The 21,660-nt window shown below is 36.0% G+C and overlaps 1 protein-coding gene across 2 annotated transcripts in view; it reads left to right on the forward strand.

The window, feature by feature from the left end:
- The first annotated feature begins 4,852 nt into the window (after positions 1–4,852).
- The window catches only part of LOC111047395 (thioredoxin domain-containing protein 11), a 51,916-nt gene continuing 35,108 nt past the window's right edge, over positions 4,853–21,660 (forward strand). The window contains exons 1-2 of one of the 2 annotated variants that reach the window (XM_039434870.1): positions 4,853–5,235; positions 8,145–8,355. In XM_039434870.1, the coding sequence (XP_039290804.1) occupies positions 5,090–5,235; positions 8,145–8,355 (357 nt within the window). In that variant the 5' untranslated portion in view covers positions 4,853–5,089. The remainder of the gene's footprint in view (positions 5,236–8,144; positions 8,356–21,660) is intronic. The other variant, XM_039434871.1, reaches the window with a different exon arrangement.

Here is a 21,660-nt window from a genome sequence, read left to right on the forward strand (position 1 = left end):
GTTCTCTTAAATTTACCCGCTTCTAGCTCCTTCAAATGTGCAGGAAGCTTATTATAAGCTCTTATACCAAACTCCTTAAAGCAGTTCAATGTATTAGCATAATTGCACTGGTTCACTCTAAGAGATTCAGAATTTCTTGTGTAATGGTTGTGAACGTTGCTATTTACAGAAATACTTGCTAAATTGATTTTCACATACATAAGACATTCAAGAATGTGAATAGCTGGTACTGTCAAAATGTTGAATTTTCTAAATAAATCCACACAATGAAAACGACTATTCACATTAGCAATGACCCTTACTGCTCGTTTCTGTAACACAAATAGTTTCTTTTCATTCTTATCATTACCCCAGGCAACAACACCATAATACAAATGAGAATGAAGATAAGCAAAATACACTGAAATTAAAACACTCTTATCAACAATGAACTTCAATCTAATCTATTCAATATAAAAATTCCCTTCGATAGTTTGCCACATGATATTTTGATGTGTAAGTCCCATTTTAAATTGCTTTGAACTGTTATACCAAGAGACTTTGCATTGTCAGGTTGTAATCTAAATCCAAATTCCAAAAGTTGAGTTTCGTCCTTATTAAGACACAATGAATTAGTAGCTGTCCAATCTCCAATTATCTCATTAACCGTATGCAAGCTACCAGAAAGACTATTATTTTTTATTTGAACAGCAAAATCATCAGCAAACATAAAAGGTTTTACATTTTTACAACTGATTGCTGCAGGAAGATCATTAACGTTCTGAGTAGATTTTTGCCCACACCTTCCTCTACTAGAGTTCCCAGTGTCGCTCTGGGCCGGCTAAACTCAGTCGGCGACTGGGGTGGGCTGCGGCAGGGGACGGGAGTCTTGGTGGGGCGTCCGTCAACCACCCTTGTTCGAGTCGGGGGTTGAAACAGAGTCTTGAGTGTTTTGGAGGAATGTTTCCCTCTTTTAGGAAAGAGGGGCCGTGCTTTCGCACTGCCAAACAGGGTTGGTCGTGGAAAGAAGGGAGTAGAAACGTTGCGGTGTCAGCAGTGAAAAAGATCTTCGTGTTGGGACTGAGTCCTAGTCCTCGGGCACCGGGTGTCTTCCCGGGGTCCGGATTAATCTCGGAGCTCTCGTAAAGGCTTTCCCTAGCCTTTCTAGAGGTCCTCTTTCGATTCCGTATGGATACAGTAAGGTGCGGCGGCTCGCGCTCCAGACTTTTCTAAGTCCTAGTCGTCGGGCACTAGGTGTCCTCCTAGGGTCCAGATCGATCTCGGAGCTCTCGCAAAGGCCTTCCCTGGCCTTTCTAGAGGTCCTCTTTCGATTCCGGATGAAACCAACTCGTTACGGGGGCCTGTTCACTGAACTTCTCTCGCAGACTCTAAGTCTAAGTCCTCGAGCACCAGGTGTCTTCCTGGGGTCCGGATCGGTGTCGGAGCTCGCGCAAAGGCCTTCCCTAGCCTTAGTTGAGGTCATCATGCACTTCGATGCTCCGCTGGTGATGTACCGATGTGTAGTCAGATTTCGACCAAAACCTGACGTGTCGCCGTTGGTCAAAACTGGTAGTCCGCCGTCTAAATACGTGTTAAACGTCGATCAGCATTCATCCAAATGGATGTTGAGCAGAGGAGCTTACAGTGCTTGAGACTAATCGTCTTTAGTCTCAAACACAACTCCCGGTCGCTGAAGGATTCGGAGTACACTTCTAGTACGAGACATACTGTGTTGTTGCTAGCTGCTCGCTGCTTCCTTCTCACCTCACTCGACCGCTCGCACTGGATTTCCGAACTCGACTCCTTCCTGCTAGCCTTTCTCGAGCCTCCCTCAGTGACCGAGAGGGAGGGGAGAGAGGATGCGCAGCACCGCTGAGCGGTAGGCCAGCGGCTGGCTTGCTCGTTGACCCCTTTGATTCTATCAAAGATAACCGAGCATCAAATAAATGAGCCCTAAACTCAATTCCTTTCTCTAGTTACGATATACATCGTGACAACGTATATAATGAATTGGATTATCATCCAATGATGATTTATCATTAAATTCGATTTAATATTCAACATATCATCATCATTTCATTTAATAAAAGAAAGAGTACTTTTCAATAATATAATTAATAAAATATAACGGTTGTTATACAACTAATGTCAAAAAACACTACAACTAAGTCAGCATATTGCCATTTCAAAGCCAAAACCTAACCCCCTAACCATCCCTTTTATATTTAAAACATTAATAAACATAAATCCTGGTAAAACCTGTAATCCCTTCCAGCATATTGCAATTTCAAAGCAAAATCCTAACCCCCTAACTTATCTTTTCACCTTTGAAACAACAAAAAACATAACTCTACCTGGACCCTAGCCCTCTTCTAGCATATTGCAATTTCAAAGCAAAATCCTAACCCCCTAACCTATCCTTTCACCTTTGAAACAACAAAAAACATAACTCTACCTGGACCCTAGCCCTCTTCTAGCATATTGCAATTTCAAAGCAAAATCCTAACCCCCTAACCTATCCTTTCACCTTTGAAACAACAAAAAACATAACTCTACCTGGACCCTAGCCCTCTTCTAGCATATTGCAATTTCAAAACAAACTCCTAACCCCCTAACCTATCCTTTCACCTTTGAAACAACAAAAAACATAACTCTACCTGGACCCTAGCCCCTTCTGGCATATTGCAATTTTAAAGCAAAAACCTAACCTAGCCTCATGAAACATTATTTAATATAACTTGAAAAAACCTAACCCCTTTCACATTCGATACTTTGGATTTCAAAGCAAACTCCTAACCCCCTAACCTATCCTTTCACCTTTGAAACAACAAAAAACATAGCTCTACCTGGACCCTAGCCCTCTTCTAGCATATTGCAATTTCAAAGCAAAAACTTAACCTATCCTTATGGAACATTATTAAATATAACCTTAATTAAACCTAACCCTTAACCCTATTTTGTCAATTAGTTGAATTTCTACATTGTTGATAAACGATGTGGCAACCTTGCAGTGCGTGAAAGAGATAGCGCCATCTGCTTTGTTGAATGATACACAAGGATAGCAACACCATTGCAAATCACACACTGCCGTTATAACGTGGACCTCACTATAGATACTCAAAGTATACTTTTGAATAACTATGTGATAACTGTGACCGTTGCTATCCGGTACTCTGTATCTGAGACAAAGAGAAGCTGCTATTTGCAAAACTGACGCTCCTGAGTCTCCTGACAGTCTCTCTCGAGACTATTTTGAGCAAGCGCAAAATACAAACACTTGACATCCTTCTTGAGCGGTACAGTTTGTTAATAAATCAATAATATTATTCCTTTTACTTTGTGGATGCAGATCAAAGAACTTTAACCGGTTAATATTTGTGATTTATGAGTTGAGTTGTGGAAGCCGTTGATTTTGAAAAACAACAGATGATGTTGTTTTTGTTGCTGCGTTATCGCAAAGATAAAGAGTTCGATCAATCGGAAAGTTAGACAGTAGCCCCGCTGATACAGGTTCATTGATGTAATACTAGTAGTTCTGTGAACAGTAGACATCACGCAGTATTTACATCAACAAGTACCTGATTGCACAAAGTAGGAGAACTCTCCTCTTCTCTGTGCTGATTGAAACTATAGACCTTATAGAAATACAGCAATACTGGCTTCTTCACACATCTGTGTAATCACTTGTCAGCTGATTTATGATGATTGACCGAGCGAATTGAGATCAAAGATTCAAGTCGACGGTTTGGCATTTCTCTTAATGTTTAAATGTTGCGCATTTACGGCGAAACGCGGTAATAGATTTTCATGAAATTTGACAGGTATGTTCGTTTTTAAATTGCGCGTCGACGTATATACAAGGTTATTGGAAATTTTGCATTTCAAGGATAATATAAAAGGAAAAAGGAGCCTCCTTCATACGCCAATATTACCGTAAAAATCAGACTATAGAATTATTCATCATAAATCAGCTGTCTAGTGGACTATAATACTACCCGTTCAAAAAACATTGAACATTTTGAAAGTGTATCTTTCCATCAACGTTAGTAGAAAGTTAACTATAATACTAACCGTTCAAAAACATCGAACATCTTGAAAATTGTATCTTTCCATCAATGTTATAGACAGTTGCAGCCAGACCTGATAACAGTGCTCACACTCACATTCCGGGACGACATGTCACGGTACGATATAGGACAGAAAGCTCTATGTTTATTTAGGATTTTTTCTAAACATTTTCAATTGATAAATTATTTATTAATTTTTGAGAAAACATAACAGGTTAATGTAACACTGAGCGCGAGGTCTACTGTTCACAGAACTACTAGTTCTATAGTCTGATTTTTACTCTAATATTGGCATATGAAGGAGGCTCCTTTTTCCTTTTATATTATCCTTGTATTGCAAAATTTTCCAAAAACCTTGTATATACGTCGACGCGCAATTAAAAAAATGAACATACCTGTTAAATTTCATGAAAATCTATCACCACGTTTTGCCGTAAATGCGCAACATATAAAAATTTAAACATGAAGAGAAATGCCAAACCGTCGATTCGAATCTTAGACCTCACTTCGCTCAGTCAATTAACTGTTCATTCTTGTTTAAAATAATCAATTATATTATTCAATAATTTCATAATGAATTTTCATAATTAAGATGAATTATTCTCCTAATCAATTATTATTGTTGAAAGAACTGAGCAATGCAAGAGAGAGATAACGCTATTCGCTTTGTTGAGTGATAGACAAAATATAGCAAAACCATTGCTGTAAATTACCATTATAACGTGGATCTCACTATAGTTAAAAAGATTCTTACCTGGAGCGCTAAACAGCAACGACGCTTAGATCAGCTGGTTTCAATGGCATCTGTTATCAAGAAGTTATCTTGTCATTGGTAGCTTCTGTGTCTGCTGGCGTCTGCAAAGCTGATAATTTTACAAAGTGTTTATTCATTTTTCTAGTGTCAAATTCAAATTAAGGTAAATCTATAATAGTCATGGCGAGTACATTTAAGTCATGCCGCATTTCAACTTGGAAGTTTTAACGTACAACTATCACAGACCTGTTCTACGGTTTTTCCTTTATGACGTTGGGTGATTTCTGTCATGCACGTTCAAGGAACTGATGCGGTAAATGATGAAAACATACGTGTCCCAAAGAACCAAATTCCATCAAAAATGTACATAATCGGCAGAGAGATATGCTTCATATTTGCAATTGTTTTTACTACATACGCAGCCGTGCTCAATGCGTAAGTAACATTAATTAAGATTAATATAGGCCTAGGTTAGCCTGTAAGTAGTTTCCATCCAAGCTAGGTTGTCTTTCTTGTCTAAAGTCTATTTTAAAGTATAAATTGAACAATCTCTTCTAATTTTGTGAACAATATATTTTTATCTACTATTTAATCTAAAAAACTTAAATCCTTCTGGTTAGTCATTGACCTGCTATTATTACACTGATTTTCAATTACCGTATTGATTCGGCTCAACCTCAAAGTGAGACCAGATTAAACCGTAATTTACTTAGGCCTACACTTTTTTGTTTCATAAATTTGACTATTTAACACTTTAACTCGTTAAAGTGTTTGTTTAGTTAAATTTTGTAAAAAAATATTGGTACTTTTGAAGGTATCAGTTTACAACGGACACATCAGGTATTTAAAAAGATGCATACTTACTCTATTCATCATAAAACTTATGGATTTGATCATGTCATGATATTTAGTGCAATTTGGAACAACAATTTTTTCTTTGCATTTAAATTATATTAATATAAATTCTAAAATTAACGTTCTTTACTCATCAAGGTTATGTTTGGTTTTGTTTATGTTTTTCAGAATGCTTTTTCTTTCCTTGCCCTATTACCATAGGTAAGGAAAGTATTGCCATAGAGAAACAATAGCATAAGTAGATATCCCATGGCATAGGGCGTTTATGTCGCAACTTTTACTGTTATCTCAAGCCGATAGCCCACGTAGTTCTTTCCCGTGAAGCTTTATGACGCTGGTAGTCTCTCATATTGTGCCGTTCATACACTCTTACCCGGTCAAAACAGTAAAAATCAACAATAATCGACAGTAATCGGCTTGGGATAACAGTAAAAGTTGCGACATAAACGCCCTATAGCATGGGATATCTACTTACGCTATTGTTTCTCTATGGTATTGCTTTCCGAAAAAAATGAAGGTACCCCAATTTCTAAATTTCTATACGTTTCAAGGTCCCCTGAGTCCAAAAAAGTGGTTTATGGGTATTGGTCTGTGTGTGTGTGTATGTGCGTCTGTGTACACGATATCTCATCTCCCAATTAACGGAATGACTTGAAATTTGGAACGTAAGGTCCTTACAATATAAGGATCCGACACGAACATTTTCGATCAAATGCAATTCAAGATGGCGGTTGATATGGCAAAAATGTTGTCAAAAACAGGGTTTTTCGCGATTTTCTCGAAAACCGCTCCAACGATTTTGATCAAATTTATACCTATAATAGTCATTGATAAGCTCTATCAACTGCCACAAGTCCCATATCTGTAAAAATTTCAGGAGCTCCGCCCCATCTATGCAAAGTTTGATTTTAGATTCTCAATTATCAGGCTTTACATACAATTTAAACAAAAAACTTTGAGTGGAAAAGATTGAGCATGAGAATCTCTACAATTAATGTTCAGTAACAAAATTTTCACCTAAAATTAAAAATAAGCTCGAAATTCGAGAAAATGTGATTATCCAATAATTGCAAACTGTTGGCAACTGTTGATTCTATCAAATGATTCACTATGAAGAGATAGCAGACCTTGTGTGTCTCCAGCGTTATTACCCTGTCACCAGCTGGCTCAAATCTTTGAATAGCAGACTTGAGATGCGCGGGATCACTAGCGTCAGGTGATCAATTTTCATAACGGCAAGGAAAGTTGTGTGAGTGCGCCACACCAGATTTTTCTCATATCATCACTAAACTGATTGGTACAATCATATGGTTGCTTAGATCAAAATTATAAAAATTAGGATATTTAAAACTATAAATACAAAAGAGACCATTCTGTATGTAATTATCGTTGCTCTTATGAAGAAAAATAAATTGTAATCATAAATCAAATATATATAAATAAATTAACAAAGTTTGTTTAAATCTGTTGAACCTAGTTATTTCAAAATAGGTTGTGTTGGTTGTAAAGTAAAATATTTAGCGAGAACGAGGTTCAAAGATGAGGTAGTTTTAGATTTCTTGTTAAAACACAATACAGTATAGTATTTTTAAAAGTTTTACAACGTGTAAAATGTGTGGGGAACAGTGCAATTTGGCCAAAAAGTGAAATAGGCCTACTAGTTATCAAATAGAAGTGACCATACCTAGATTTGGTGTGAAAAAGGCTGACTTTTCTGGTTAACTGGTTGAGTTCCAGTTTAAGAGAAAATATGACGATTGTGAGGAGCACAATAAATTAGCGAATCCACCACATATCAAAGGTCTTTTCAATTGTATTATATAACTTGAAAAGGTATAATATACTATAAAAATAGGTAGGTAGTAGATAAGAAAATAGCTGTTACAATTATTTTGACATTCCATTGCAATAGATGTCAAAGTTTTAAATTATATACCTAACTCATTCACAATAATTTATAATATAATAAAGGAAAGAATCACGAATGACACATCACGTCTTTAAACTACTAAACTGATCAGCCTAACTTGAACTTTTGTATAAAGAGTCTGAATTCACCGAGGATGGACATCGGCGTATTTTCATCGCTAATAATTAATTTAATTATTTGAACAAATTTATTCAATCTGTGGTTCAATTTTTACGTAACTAAATATAAGTAGGCCTATAAAAGCCCAACCAAATAGACTTTACTCCAAGTGACTCCGTTGCTTACTTAGTAGCGTGCTACTAAGGGATTTTTCAACCCTTAAAGAGATTATATTCACTTAATTTTTAACGAAATATTTTTTTTATGTTTCCTGGACATAAAAGGATTGATTGCATTCTACAACACCAAATTTTCCCCAGTGCAAAGCATGGTTACCTGCTGGTATGAAATAATTATGCTTGATTTTGCAAGTTTTAGTTATTAGTTTTGACCATTAACTTACTGTTTTCACTGTTTCCATAGACGCAATAATATGAGCCGTCTGTCTTTGATATTCTAGAAATAAGAGCCATTCCAAGAGTCCGCCTCCATCACCATTCTTCAGAGAAGACTCTTTCGTAACAGACTACTACCATGGTGAACTTAGAATTATGCTTAAGAAAGCATCGGAAGTTGAATTGATGTTCATCATGTATTATGCTCCCTGGGATGCTGAATGCCAGGCTCTAAGGAGAGAATTTGAAATAGCCGCTGAACATCATCACAATCAGGTAATTATAATTTAAATCATAAATTTATTCCAGTTATTAATTTTAATCATTGACAAACTTATTGCAAAACTAATAATAAAGACCCTGACCGATATGCTAGTTGAACAAACCCCAGTCCTCCACTTATAATTTTTCAGCTGAAAATCGCTAGTAGTGGTTCACAACTCCACTCATTCATTCAATCGTATGGTCCCGATGTCAACATCAGCCTTGAAAGTTTTTTTCTGTTCAGGAAATAAAAATCAGGTATTAGACCCTCGTTTCCAAAAACATAAAATGGCCACACTCACACAAATCTGACTGCTCTATGCACCATCTGTTTTGCTCCTAAGCGCATCGCCCTTTTCCCACACGGATACGATTGAGAGCACTCCACTCTTTCCTTTGAAGATCAAATACATGCACCCTTCCAGTTGGATCCTCAACTAGGAAGTTATTTGTGAGCGCATCTTGCACCCACTTCGATCTCCACCTCTCTTCCATGCTACCACGCTCCTTAATTTTTGGGTACATTTGCCATGGAGGATTTCTTGACTTGAGGGTAATTTGTAGATGGATTGGGATGTCATCATACATCGTCGTTTTTGGATTGCGAAGGCACGTTTCCCATTCTCTCTTCAGGTGCTCTCCTCTAAGAAGCTGTGCTGGGGCTATATTGGCTAAAACTGGAAGCCATGGAACAGGAGTCGGTCGTATTGTGCTTGAAATGATTCTCAATGCACTGTTCAGTGGGGCAGCCATTTTTTTGTGTGGGAGCTGTATAGCTATATCGGTGAGCAATACTCAGATGTTTAAAAAATAAGTGCCAGGGATTAAATTCTCAGGCAATTCCCAATTTGTGACAGCCAGCTTTCTTATTAGGTTGACTCTGCTACGCATCTTGCAACTTAACCTTTGGATACGGGTCTTGTATGGCAAGACCTAGTCCTATCAAGGACTACTCCCAAGTATTCTGGGTTGCAAGTAAAGGGTACCAACCCTTAGAAGAAGTCAACCCTGACCTGTCCTTGTGCAATATGAGTCACAACTCCACTAAAGTTAGGCTGGCCATTGACGGTAAGACATGCATGATAAACATGCATGTTTGTAATGCACACACACATGTTCATGCATGGTTTGTCATCAGCGAGAGGCTTCTAACATTAAATAAACAGCCAATAACAATAAACAAACCACTAAAAAATTAAAAATCATAATGATAGAAAAATAATTTAGGCTACCCTCAAATAGAGCAGTGATGAAAAAATAAACAACAACAATAAGACATGCATGTTATACATGTCGTCATGCATCGTTGTGTCATCACAAAACACAGCGAAAGGCTAGAAAAAAATGTTTGAGGTTAGGTTTTTGTACCTCATATTTTTTGTCGTTTATTTTCTGGTCGCTGCTCTATTTAAGGTTTAATTATTTATCTTTCATAATAATTCTCAATTTACCAGTGGTTTATTTATTTTTCTTGATTGTTTATTTTATGCTAGACGCATCTCGCTGATGACAAAACATGTATGATGAACATGTGTGTGTCTCACTGTTAGTGGCCAGTCTTACAGGTTTATTCCAAGGTAGATAAAATCTATTAATCATTCTTCATATTACTCATTAACAAGCATTTAGGGCTTGGGCGATGAAAAGTCAGTAAAGAAAAATAAAATTAACTTCTCTTCAATGTTGTAATTCATAAATAGTTATTTCAAAATTCAATTCATTTTCAAATGTGCTGTAGGCTTTTATTGGTCTATATCTTGACATACACACTAACCGCCACGAATAACGCAACTCACAAACGAATATCTTGAATATCAATGTTACATAAGAAACTCAGCTCATGAGCTGTTCGCGAGCCTCGTACAGGCTTGGCAAATAAATCTCTGTATGAGAAACAAAGTCATCTCTCATCATTATCATCTACCCACGCACAAGCCTAGAGCTCATGTGGGCATCATCCTCAGCAAAAATAAATGTTTGTGAGATGAGTGGCGCGTAAGTCTGTACGCTGCTTTACAAGGTCAAATATTTGAACAACTATTTTATAAAATATTATTACACGGTCAAATATTTGCCGACCAGCATAGCCTAGATGACTAAAGGCTTTGCACCCTTAAATCTGTTAGCGCTAACTGGTCCTGGATTCTAATCCCGGCGGTAGACATGGTCGTTTGATCATCTCATAAAATAATCATCCTTGCACTTCCCACTACCCAAGCACCAGCAAAAAGCTAATATGAACAACATTCGAAAAAAAAATTAGAACTGCTGTTATCTGTTAGTTGTAATATTAACAATCTAAATTTCTTGTATTTTAAAACTAGTGACCGTCTGGGTTGGAGAACTCGCTCAAGAACTGTATTGTTGTAATCTTTGAAACGGCAACTTTTTATTTTACAGAGTTGATGAATATTATGAATTATGAAAACAGCTAGGCCTAAATATTTATTTTACAAGAATAATTTGATAATAGTTTTCATTGGGGATAATGAAAAACTACTCTTCAAATATTACTTTGTCGCTTAACATCTTTGATCCTCATAAATTAATCCAAATTCATATTTTTAAATGAGAAGGTAGTCATGTGATACATGATTTCAATTCAGAGTTCCAAGAGAAAATAAATACTTTTCGATGTTTCTTTCCATTACAAACTGCTTGTTAATGATCACTTTCAAATACTTAAATTACGACTAAAATAAATTTCGAAAACCGCACATTGATACATCAACCCGTATCATTTTATTGGTGTAAAAGTTGTAAAATTATGTTGTATATTAACCAGCTGAAATCATGTGTCAGCGCGTGTGATAGCTCCCAAAAACCTCAGCTGATGTTATGAATGAATGGAAAAACTGTAGTAATAAATTGCATGCAATGAATTCTTCAGCTGACTAAATGATAAATCATAACCATTTTTTTCTTATTCACTTTTATTGTTATTTTTATATCCTGATAAAGAACGAAGGAGTTGGTAATTTTTTTTTCTCCAACGAACTTGACCTATAAAAAGGTTCAAAGAATACGTGTTCAAAATTTGAAGCTGATTGATTAATTCTTACTAAAGTTATCGTAGAACATACAAACAGAGGAACAACGACTTTGGCCTTTAGTAAGTCAAAAGTTAGAACTCGCTAACGCTCGTTCAATTATTCATGATTTGAACAAATATTTGTTCAAAGATCAGATCCGATCAACGATCTTTGATCGTGAAGTAAATTTATTCCATAAGATATTCTATGGTCTTGCACACAGGTCCAATACGGAATAAAATCTTTGTTCAAGTTTAAAAAAGTGTTAAAAAACAAGGCATGTTCTTGTTGAAAAAATTTAATTTATTCACTGATGTTCTGTACCGCATAGACTGCTGTCATTACATTAATAAACTATTTGTTGCAAAAAATATATTTTGTTACAAGCATTCAATTTTTAGAGTTCTCTAATTACAACTCATTCTATTATTTTCAAGACGACTCATAATCTTGAAATGAAAATCTAGAGATTATTATCAAAACAATCTATTGTATTGAGAAAATTTCAACTTGGTGTTTTTATAAATAGATCAAAAAACTTCGTGATGTATTTTTTTAAAATCAAAATATAAATACAAAAGTTCCATTATATGGGTCCTGAAATGTTTTGTTACCGAGATAATGATGGCGGAAGATTCCACATTTGTTTCAAATTTTCAATTGTATAATTTGTAGCGGCCTTGTTAAGGTACCTACCTACCTGAGTGATTAATTCTCATGTAAAATGAGGTGAGAAATCCAATGAACCAGTTATTGATGAAATGAGAAAATTCATTAAAACTCATTTTTGCAACTTCAAAGTTATAGAAATTAGTTAACTTGTTCTTGACCGATATTTTGTGTGGTATGTAATATTATTGAGGACTCAATTCTGAAGAGAAATTGTTCAGTAACTTTTTCGTCTAAAACTTTCCCAAACCTCAAATCAGGACTTGAAGAAGACAAAACTTTCAAAAAATGTAGATGACATCAGATTTGGAAAAATGCAAAAATGCAGATTTGGAAGACATCTTTCCAAAAATGCTTTTTTAATCTGTTCCATCTCCTACAAATCATGATTTGTGAAGTTTGGGTGCGTTTTAGACCAGGGCTCTCCAACCTAAGGCCCGCGGGCCATATCCGGCCCGCGGATAGATTTTGTCCGGCCCGCCGAGAGTTATTGCAACAGATTTTTTTTAATATATATTTTTACACATTTTTGACAACAACTGTGAGTTCAGTACTCTTCTCTTACTAGCCACTCCATTTCTTAATAAGTGTAAAATTAGCTGTAAACAAGCAGCGATCAACCATTTCGAGATATTAGCAAAAGGTCTGCACGGACTGTACATGTCCCTGTTTGAACGCTACAATCAAGGTAACCTACTTCCATTTTACAGTTCTCTCCCAGAAAAAGACTTTAGAAATATAAAAAATCATGCTCGAGCTATGTTTTCTCTTTTTGGATCTACCTACAAGTGTGAGCAGACATTTTCAAAAATGAAGTTTGTTAAATCCAAATACTTCCTTGTCAGATGAACATTTGAGATCAATTCTAATGATCGGAACCATAAAGTTTGATCCTAAATGGGCGGACGTTTCAAGTGGAAAACAATTTCCCACCAAAAATGAGTATTCTCTTTCAGCATGGTAACTTTATGTAAATTCATGCATTATCAAGTTTTCTTATGAGCTTTTTAAACTCAATAAATTGGCCTTTGTATTAAAATGAACTGAATTGGTTTGTTTCTTTCTACTTAAACATATTTAAAACTCCTCATATTATTTTAATGAAAATATAACTAGTAGTTCTGTGAACAGTAGACCTAGATCAGTTATAAACCACAGCCTCCTCTAATTCTGTCAGTCAGAGTAAATTATGTCCTGTCCTGTCGTATCGGTGGGATATTGGTGTGTAAACAACTAATGACTGTTTGGGTTATTGTATCGACAATGCTAATAATTATTTTGTTGTGAGCAACTATGCTACTATCATTAAAAGCTTACCGAATTGAAAGCAGAGAAAAGTCGGGAGAAAATACTATGCTATTTCGAGTTATCAATTGCATGCCTCATTGAATGCAATTAATAGTCCACACAACAGCTGATTTTTCATCAAGTTACATTGAGATATTAATCGCATGCGTCATTGCATGCAATTAATAATCCACTCCACAGCTGATTTATAATCAATAATTCTATAGTCTGATTTCTAAGGTAATATTGGCGTTCGAAGGAGACTCCTTTTCCTTTTATATTATACTTAAACTACAAAATCTCAAAAAACCTTATATATACGTCGACGCGAAATTCAAAAAGGAACATACCTGTCAAATTTCATGAAAATCTATTGCTGTGTTTCGCTGTAAATGCGGAAAGTTTAAACATAAATATAAACATAAAGAGGAATGCAAAGCCGTCGACTCGAATCTTAGACCTCACTTCGCTCGGTCAATAATTTTACACCCACCAAATCCCCCGTCGTGTGTGTCCCCACAAGTCAAATTCCACGTACATCCTTGTTATTGGCCCTCTAAGCCTCCCAAGAATTAACAATGTTGCCCTTGGATAAAAAAGGTTGGAGACCCCTGTTTTAGACGACAAAGTAACTGAATCTTTGATTTCTTTAACTGATTTCTTCTTCAGAATTCTTTAAAATACCGGTCAACAATAAGGTATCCTGTTTCTATCCATTTGAAGTTGAAAAAGTGAGGTTTTAAGCATAATAGTGACAGTGAGCAGTGAAAATATAATTCCCACGAGTTCTAATAGAACTAATAGGAGTTATATATTTTCACAGTTCACTGCCATCCATCTGTTGTGTGTGAATCCAACTAGAGGCCGCCACAAAATTATTAAATAAAACTTTTGAAGAAAATGTTGAATCTTTCGCCATTATTATCTTAGTATTTACAAGAACTTTTTTCTTTATTTTGATGTAAGGAAACACATCACAAAGTTTGTTGGTCTTTTTCAGAAGATATTTTTAAAAACATTTTTCCATATTACTCGACAATATTAACTGCTCTCCATGTAAAATGCATTACAATGGCAATCCTGGACCGCCTGTGATGTTTCAAAGTTGTATCTGTTCCGAAACTTTTACGTAACTTAAAGTATTACTCACGTTATAGAGAAAAATCAGTTGTGGTAGGACTTAAGTAAAGTGTTGAGTTCATATTGCAGTTACTGAAATATGTTAATACTGAATCAAGTTCGTGTTGTTGTGTGTTTTCTGGATCAGAGTGTTTTTAACCTCACTTTCGGATGCCGGCTGGCTAGGTCTTGAACAGTGCAATGTTATCAGTCTTTGCGCCGTGCTCAGTTGCATGCCACTAGTTGCATGCCATATAGTAGTCTGCTGCTGTGAGTGCGGGTGAGTTTTGATTCCTGTAACGGTGACTTCAAGAGTATAGTTGATTTTCAATCTGACTGCAAAACCTCTCTGAAGTGATAAGGACAAATAATCATCAATGAATCGTTATCAGCAAACCTTATAGACAACCCGTTTTATTCTCTCAGTGTTTAACCTGTTGATTCCACGTGCCTTCTTATTAGCATTGTTCTAGATAGCAACTTACCTACAATCTTAATGAACTTCTAGTTTCTTGTTGCTTGCGTTGTATATTGTCTCCATCTTTCACAACGCTGTGAACAATTTTCTATAAGAATGGAAAATATTCAACGTATATATACAAGGTGATCCCTCAGACCCAAGTAACTATAGACCAGTATAGACTAATTAGTCTTATCAGTAATTTAGCAAAAAATCATTAAGAAAAGACTAGTGATGTTCTTGAACAAGCATAATATAATAAATAAGAATCAATATGGCTTTCAAATATGTAAAAATACCAAAGATGCTTCAATTAAATTTACTAATACCGTCTCCCAGAAACTTAATTCTAATCTAAAAACCATTGCTGTTCTATTAGATATAAAAAAGCTTTTGATACCATCCCTCATTATTCTCTTTTTGATAAACTCCAAATATATGGCTTTAGGGGAGTCTTCCTTGACCTTATTAAGAGCTACTTGTCTGATAGAACCCAATCCCTATCTGTAAATAATGAAACTAATACCACCGAATCACCCCGGCCTCCCCCAGGGCACTGTTTTATCGCCATTACTTTTCATAATTTATGTAAATGATCTATTATGTTTAAAACTTGAAAACTCAACTATAATATCCTTTGCTGATGATACAGCAGCTATTTTCTCAGGAAGAACGTGGGATGAGGCTCATGAAATTGCAGAGAAAAACTGCTTGAGCATAAAAAGTGGCTAGATAAAAATACTTTGAGCTTGAAAATACAAAAAACCAACTATATTACCTTTTCTTTCAATAAATTAGGACATCCTGACAGAGAATTAAACTTGAAACTCCATTCAAATTGCAACCTTGACCTCAACTCCTGCACTTGTCCTATCATTAGTAAAGTTAAAAATTGTAAATATCAGCTAGGTATCTATATAGATGAGAACCTGAAGTGGGATATCCATATTAAATTCATTTGCAGAAGGATGAAATACCTCTCTTACAAATTTTATGAAGCTAGAAAAATTCTGAATCCAACTCATCTTAAAATGCTTTATTTTGCTCAAGTACAGTCGATAATGCAATACGGAGTAGCAGTATGGGGGGGGCGGGGGAGGGTGTTATAATTCCCATTTGGAAGAACTGTTCATAATGCACAAATTAATATTTAAATCTATTTTAAATGAACCCACATTTTTCCCGTCTGACCTTATATTCTAGGAATTCAAGGTTTTGACAGTTAGACAATTAAATGTTGAAAATGTAATTAAATATTTGATAAAAAATAGACCCAATTTTCCATGCACCAACAACTCATTAAATAGACATTACCGCTTGAGACCTTCTTCAAATAAGTATTTGATATATAATACTAATATTGAAACAATTTGACGGAAACTTATTTATCTAAGTACTATAATAATCAATAAAATTCCGGATCATCATCTCAACAATGCTAAAATTACAAAGAAAATGAAGCAGGAAATCATTAATTGGATAAAAAGCAATTATTTTTTCATTCTTTAAATTATTTTAACCGTTTCCTGGATGGTTAATTCACATTCTATCTTCCCTTCCCTCAGCCATGCCTATCTACCTACCTTCTTCCACTTCCCTATCACACACCCTTCCCTTTCAGTTATACCTTACCTGCCTATTACATGGGAAACCATAGTTGGTAAGGTATTTTTCCCCTCTTTCTTCCAGCACACATCATTTTAGCAATATTGTCTTCTAATGTGTTAATATCATTGTTATTGTTTTGTTGTATATTGCTTTTACTCATTGTATTTTTGTGTGTTGTGAAAAATTGAAATATATAAAGGACATAAGTATAGAAAAATCGTTCTCTTCTACTGTTAGCAATGTTATCACTTGGCGTTGCTTTGATAAGGAATGTGCGGCTTTCTTGAAGACTGATGTGAACTGTGATAGGGTTGTTGAATTGTCTGGTACTCATAAGAATCATACTCGACTTTCAATGCTTTCTGAATCCCCAATTTCGTCATCATCCACTATCTCTGTTGGACTTACTACTGAAGTGGGGAATCAAAATATCGAATCCAATAGTTTGTCATCGATGCTCGATGGATCGGATTCTCAATTTGGTCCTCTGAATGATGAACTTTCCCTTTTGAGAATTGAAAATGAATCGTTGAAATCTCGGCTTAAGGAGTTGCAGATTCGACGTAATGCAGCTTTAGACAGATCGATTGAACTAGATATCCAATTAATGCAACGTCTGGATGCAGCTAAGGAACTTACGACACAGACCGTTCCAGCTCCAGCCACGGACAATAGGACTAGCGGAACTCTGATTGATCGATTAAATACATTCATCGGTGGTGAATTATTCACAGACAATGACATTGATTTGTATTGTAGGAAAATATTTTCTAGATGTAAAGATTTAATTGTCGTTGACACGGCTGTAGTGTCTTTGATTATCAATGATAGTAGTTATGACCTCTCCTTTTTATGCCCTAATTCGTTAGTAAACAGAAATATTGCCTTTATTCTTAATGACAATTGCAGAATTGATTCTGTAAATGGATGGAGTGACTCACACTGGATTTAATTTTTAAATGTAATTGATGAAGCGATTAGATCTCCAATGTGCAAAGATGAAACGTGTATTTTATCACGTTTCGTGAAGGCAATATTATGATTTTATTTAGCTCCATGTTATACAAACAAGAGTGAGTTGACTTTTGGTCTGTGAATCAAGGCTGCATGTTTTTTTTTCACATAAATAGATTTTGAATTTTTCTTTCGAGGCCCGTATTCTTTAAATCGTTTGTGGAGTATAGTTGTTGAGTTAAGGCATTGCTTACCTGAAGAATTCTGTCTTGAGAATTCAATTATAGGCTGTCACAGTTCGGGCAGTTTAAACCTGCATAATTGTATTTTAAGGATGTGGATTTTGTAAGGAAAAGGTAGTGCTTTGATTCAAACAGTTTCTTTTCAGTTTTTTTTTTATATAATATAAGATTTTTTATTTTATATAAGATAGTAAACCCAGCTGTTACATCAGCTTCACTATCCCTATCATTATAATTTGTTGATTTTACAAAAATAAACAGTTCAGTTTTAGAACCAAAACGAACCACATTACTTAACTGGTACCGAAACCCTATTTGTTAAATTTGTTTATTTTTGTTTAAATTTATTTCTTTTTGTTCAACTTTGTTTAAATTTGTTCGGTTTTTGGCTTCGTTACTTCCTTTTATATGGCTGATGATGAAACTCCTCAATTAGCCTTTATGAATGTGCGGTGTTTGATGGACAATTTATCAATTCACAGGTGAGGTAAAATAAATTTCTTTGTTCCTGGAACGGATGGATTCTGTACATTCACAAATAATACAAAATAATTTTGATGATTTGACAACGAATAATTTGTACTCTTACTTTCTTTAGAGAATTGATACCTCAGTGTTGATAGAAATAGGAGTTTCATTCACATCCACTTGGGAAGATGTAAAAAAGGCGTTGAAAGAGCGGTATGCTGGTGCTCGGACTCCAGTAGCAGCGAGTATGTTGAAACTGTTACAATTAAGTCCGGATTCAGGAGAATCAATTTTTGATTTCACCGAACGTATGGCCCAATCATTAAAAAGACTCAAATCAAAGGTTTTAGACTCTTGTCCGAACAATGATGAAGGAATTTTGAGGAACAGAGTCCATGATGAATTAGCAATGGAAGCCTTGACAAACAATCTTTCAACACAATTGCAAACTGCAATAAAGATTACAAAACCAAAAAGTTTTGAAGAAGCAGTTGCTTTGATCAGAGACGAAACGCAGACAGAGAGGAAGTACAGCCAACTTCTTGTTGGCAAATAATCAACAGGCGGAGATCAAGTTTTCCAATACAGTCATCCAATAAGGAAAGAATTCCCAGAACTACTTTTCGTAATCAACGGTCTGATGGTATGCAAATGAGACATTTGTCTACAGATCAGATAGTACATTGATATCTGAAAGAGCATTGAGAAAAATAGACAGTAGCTTAATGATTGGAAGATGTTCCTGTCAAATGTTTACATTGACTGGAAATAGGGCTCTGAAAGGAGAAGTAGATATAGATCTATTTGGATTAGTAGGGATACACGAAATTATGAGAGTGCATGTGGCAGAAATTAATAATAAAAAGTATGACATCATAATTGGATGTTACGTGATGAAAGAAGTAAAGGAGCTCCTAGAATTTACAAGGACCAATGGATTATTATCAAATTAAGGAATACGATTTATAAAGCAAGAAGTTCAATTTCAACAAGCAATCGTATTTATATGGGTTCCATTACTAGACAGGATAATACAGATGAGATGCAGTTGACCAAGCAAAGAGCACAGCTAGCATCCTACATACTAGACAAGTACAACGACACTGTTTATAAAGAGGTACAAATCTTAACTACCAATGGAAGAGTTCATCATTCAATTCAACTAAAATCATCAAAACCTATATTTGTAAGGTCTAGAAAATATCCGAATTCAATGAAAAAAATTATCAAAGAACATATTGGAGACATGCTCAAACAGGGTATTATTAGAAAGTCAATATTTCCATTTTGTAGTCCATTATGGGTTGTTCCTAAAAAGACTGCCCCGGGAGAACCACCAAAGTACAGAGTTGTTGTAGATTTTAGACAACTGAATGATCAGAATGAGTCAGAAAAGTATCCCCTTCCACGTTTGGAAGATAATATGGTTGACAGGATGAGGGGAGCGCAGGTTTTCAGCACTTTGGACCTAAAATCTGGTTACCATCAGATCAAAATGAACCTAAATGATATTGAGAAAACAGCATTCAGTTTTGAAAGAGGACATTACGAGTTCATAAGAATGCCATTTGGTTTCAAAAATGCTGCATCTACTTCTCAAAGACTTATGGATGAATGAATTCTTGGAAAACGTAGATGAGCAAGCAATCCAAATTCACATGGATGATATTGTGGTATTCAGTAACAACCTTCATGATCATAAACAACATCTTACGCAACTGTTTGAAAGAATGAGGGAATTTGGACTTAAGGTCTCAAGAGAAAAAACTAACTTATGTCAACCAGAAGTGAAGTTTATGGGACATGTAATTTCAGCTAGTGGAATTCGCCCAGATAATAATAAAATAAGTGCCATACTAGAAATTCCTATTCCCAAGAATGTTAAGGAGATAAAAACATTTTTAGGAATGGTTGGCTACTACTGAAAATTCATTAATAATTTTGCACAGATGACAGAGCCACTGACAAATTCATTAAGGAAGGGAGTGCGGTTCAATATGTCGTCTGATGCTATACAAGCAGTAGAAAAATGTAAGAGAGCAATTTGCTGTACACCGGTTCTCCAGTTTGCAAACCTTCAGCAACCCTTGACGTTAACAACCGATGCTAGTGAGGAAGCAATAGGGGGGGGGGGGAGTTTTGGCTGAGGATGATGCACATGTGGCATTTGCAAGTAGTTGTGCAACTACTGTCACCCGGCCACAGAGAGACGTTATAGCACCATTGAAAGAGAGCGGTTAGCAGTTGTATGGTGTAGATACAACTTGAGGCCTCCCATACCTCTATTCAGCTTACAACCCCTAATATGACGCCATTATTATGCAAATTAAGCAAATTGAACGAAACCTCTGCACAAATCACAAAATGCAAAGAAAAATTAGCTGTCTACAATTTTAAAATCAGACACATAAAATGTGTCTGATTGGCAGACCTGTATGTCAACCAGACCAGCAGAGTGAGAATAGAGGGCGAAATTGGAGAAGAGAGTAGAATAGGAAGAGGAGTGAGACAGGGATGTTGTATGTCACCAATCCTTTTCAACGTTTACCTGGAGGATATATTGCAGGAATGTTTGGATGGCAAAAGAGGAGTCAGCATTGGAGGAAGACACATAGAGTGCATAAGATTTGCAGATGATATGGCGATCCTGGCTGATAGCTGGACAATGATGAATGGAATGTTGAGAGATGTGAATGAGGCTTGTGAGAGGTATGGAATGAGGATAAACGTCAGGAAGACAAAGTGCATGAGAATTAGTGCAGGGAGAGCAAGAATGGGGAATGCTGTACTGGAGGGTGAACAGTTGGAACAGGTATCATCTTTCAAGTATTTAGGAAGCATAATGGAAGAGGATATGAAATGCAACAAAGAAATCAAAGTAAGAATTGCTATGGCAAAAACAGCATTCAATAAGAAAAAGAGAATTCTTTGTAGCCAACTGGACAAGACACTAAGGAAAAGGCTAATAAAGTGCTATGTTTGGAGTGTGGCACTTTATGGTGCAGAAACTTGGACACTAAGAAAGGAGAATAAGAGGAGGCTTGAGGCATTGGAAATGTGGATTTGGAGAAGGATGGAGGGGATCAGTTGGAGGGATAAGGTTACAAACGAGGAGGTGTTGAGGAGGGTTGGGGAAAGAAGGAGTCTGCTGGATGTGATAAAGGGAAGAAAGAGGAGATGGCTGGGACATTGGATGAGACGGCAATGCTTGTTGGTGGATGCCATGGAGGGGACCATTCAGGGAAGAAGAGGAAGAGGGAGAAGAAGATACAAAATGTTGGACGACATCAAGGAGGGGATGAGCTACTAGGCAACGAAGCGACTGGCAGAGAATAGAAGAGAGTGAGGGCTGCTGCCATATAGAAGGACCTGCTTACGAGCAGAAAACTACAGACAGACACATAAAAGAAACCGACAATTCTGTTGCAGATTGCCTATCAAGAAATATTAATCCATTATCTGTCAATTCAATGGAAGA

Source organism: Nilaparvata lugens, chromosome 8, assembly GCF_014356525.2.
Source record: "Nilaparvata lugens isolate BPH chromosome 8, ASM1435652v1, whole genome shotgun sequence".
Taxonomy (NCBI): Eukaryota; Metazoa; Arthropoda; class Insecta; order Hemiptera; family Delphacidae; genus Nilaparvata; species Nilaparvata lugens.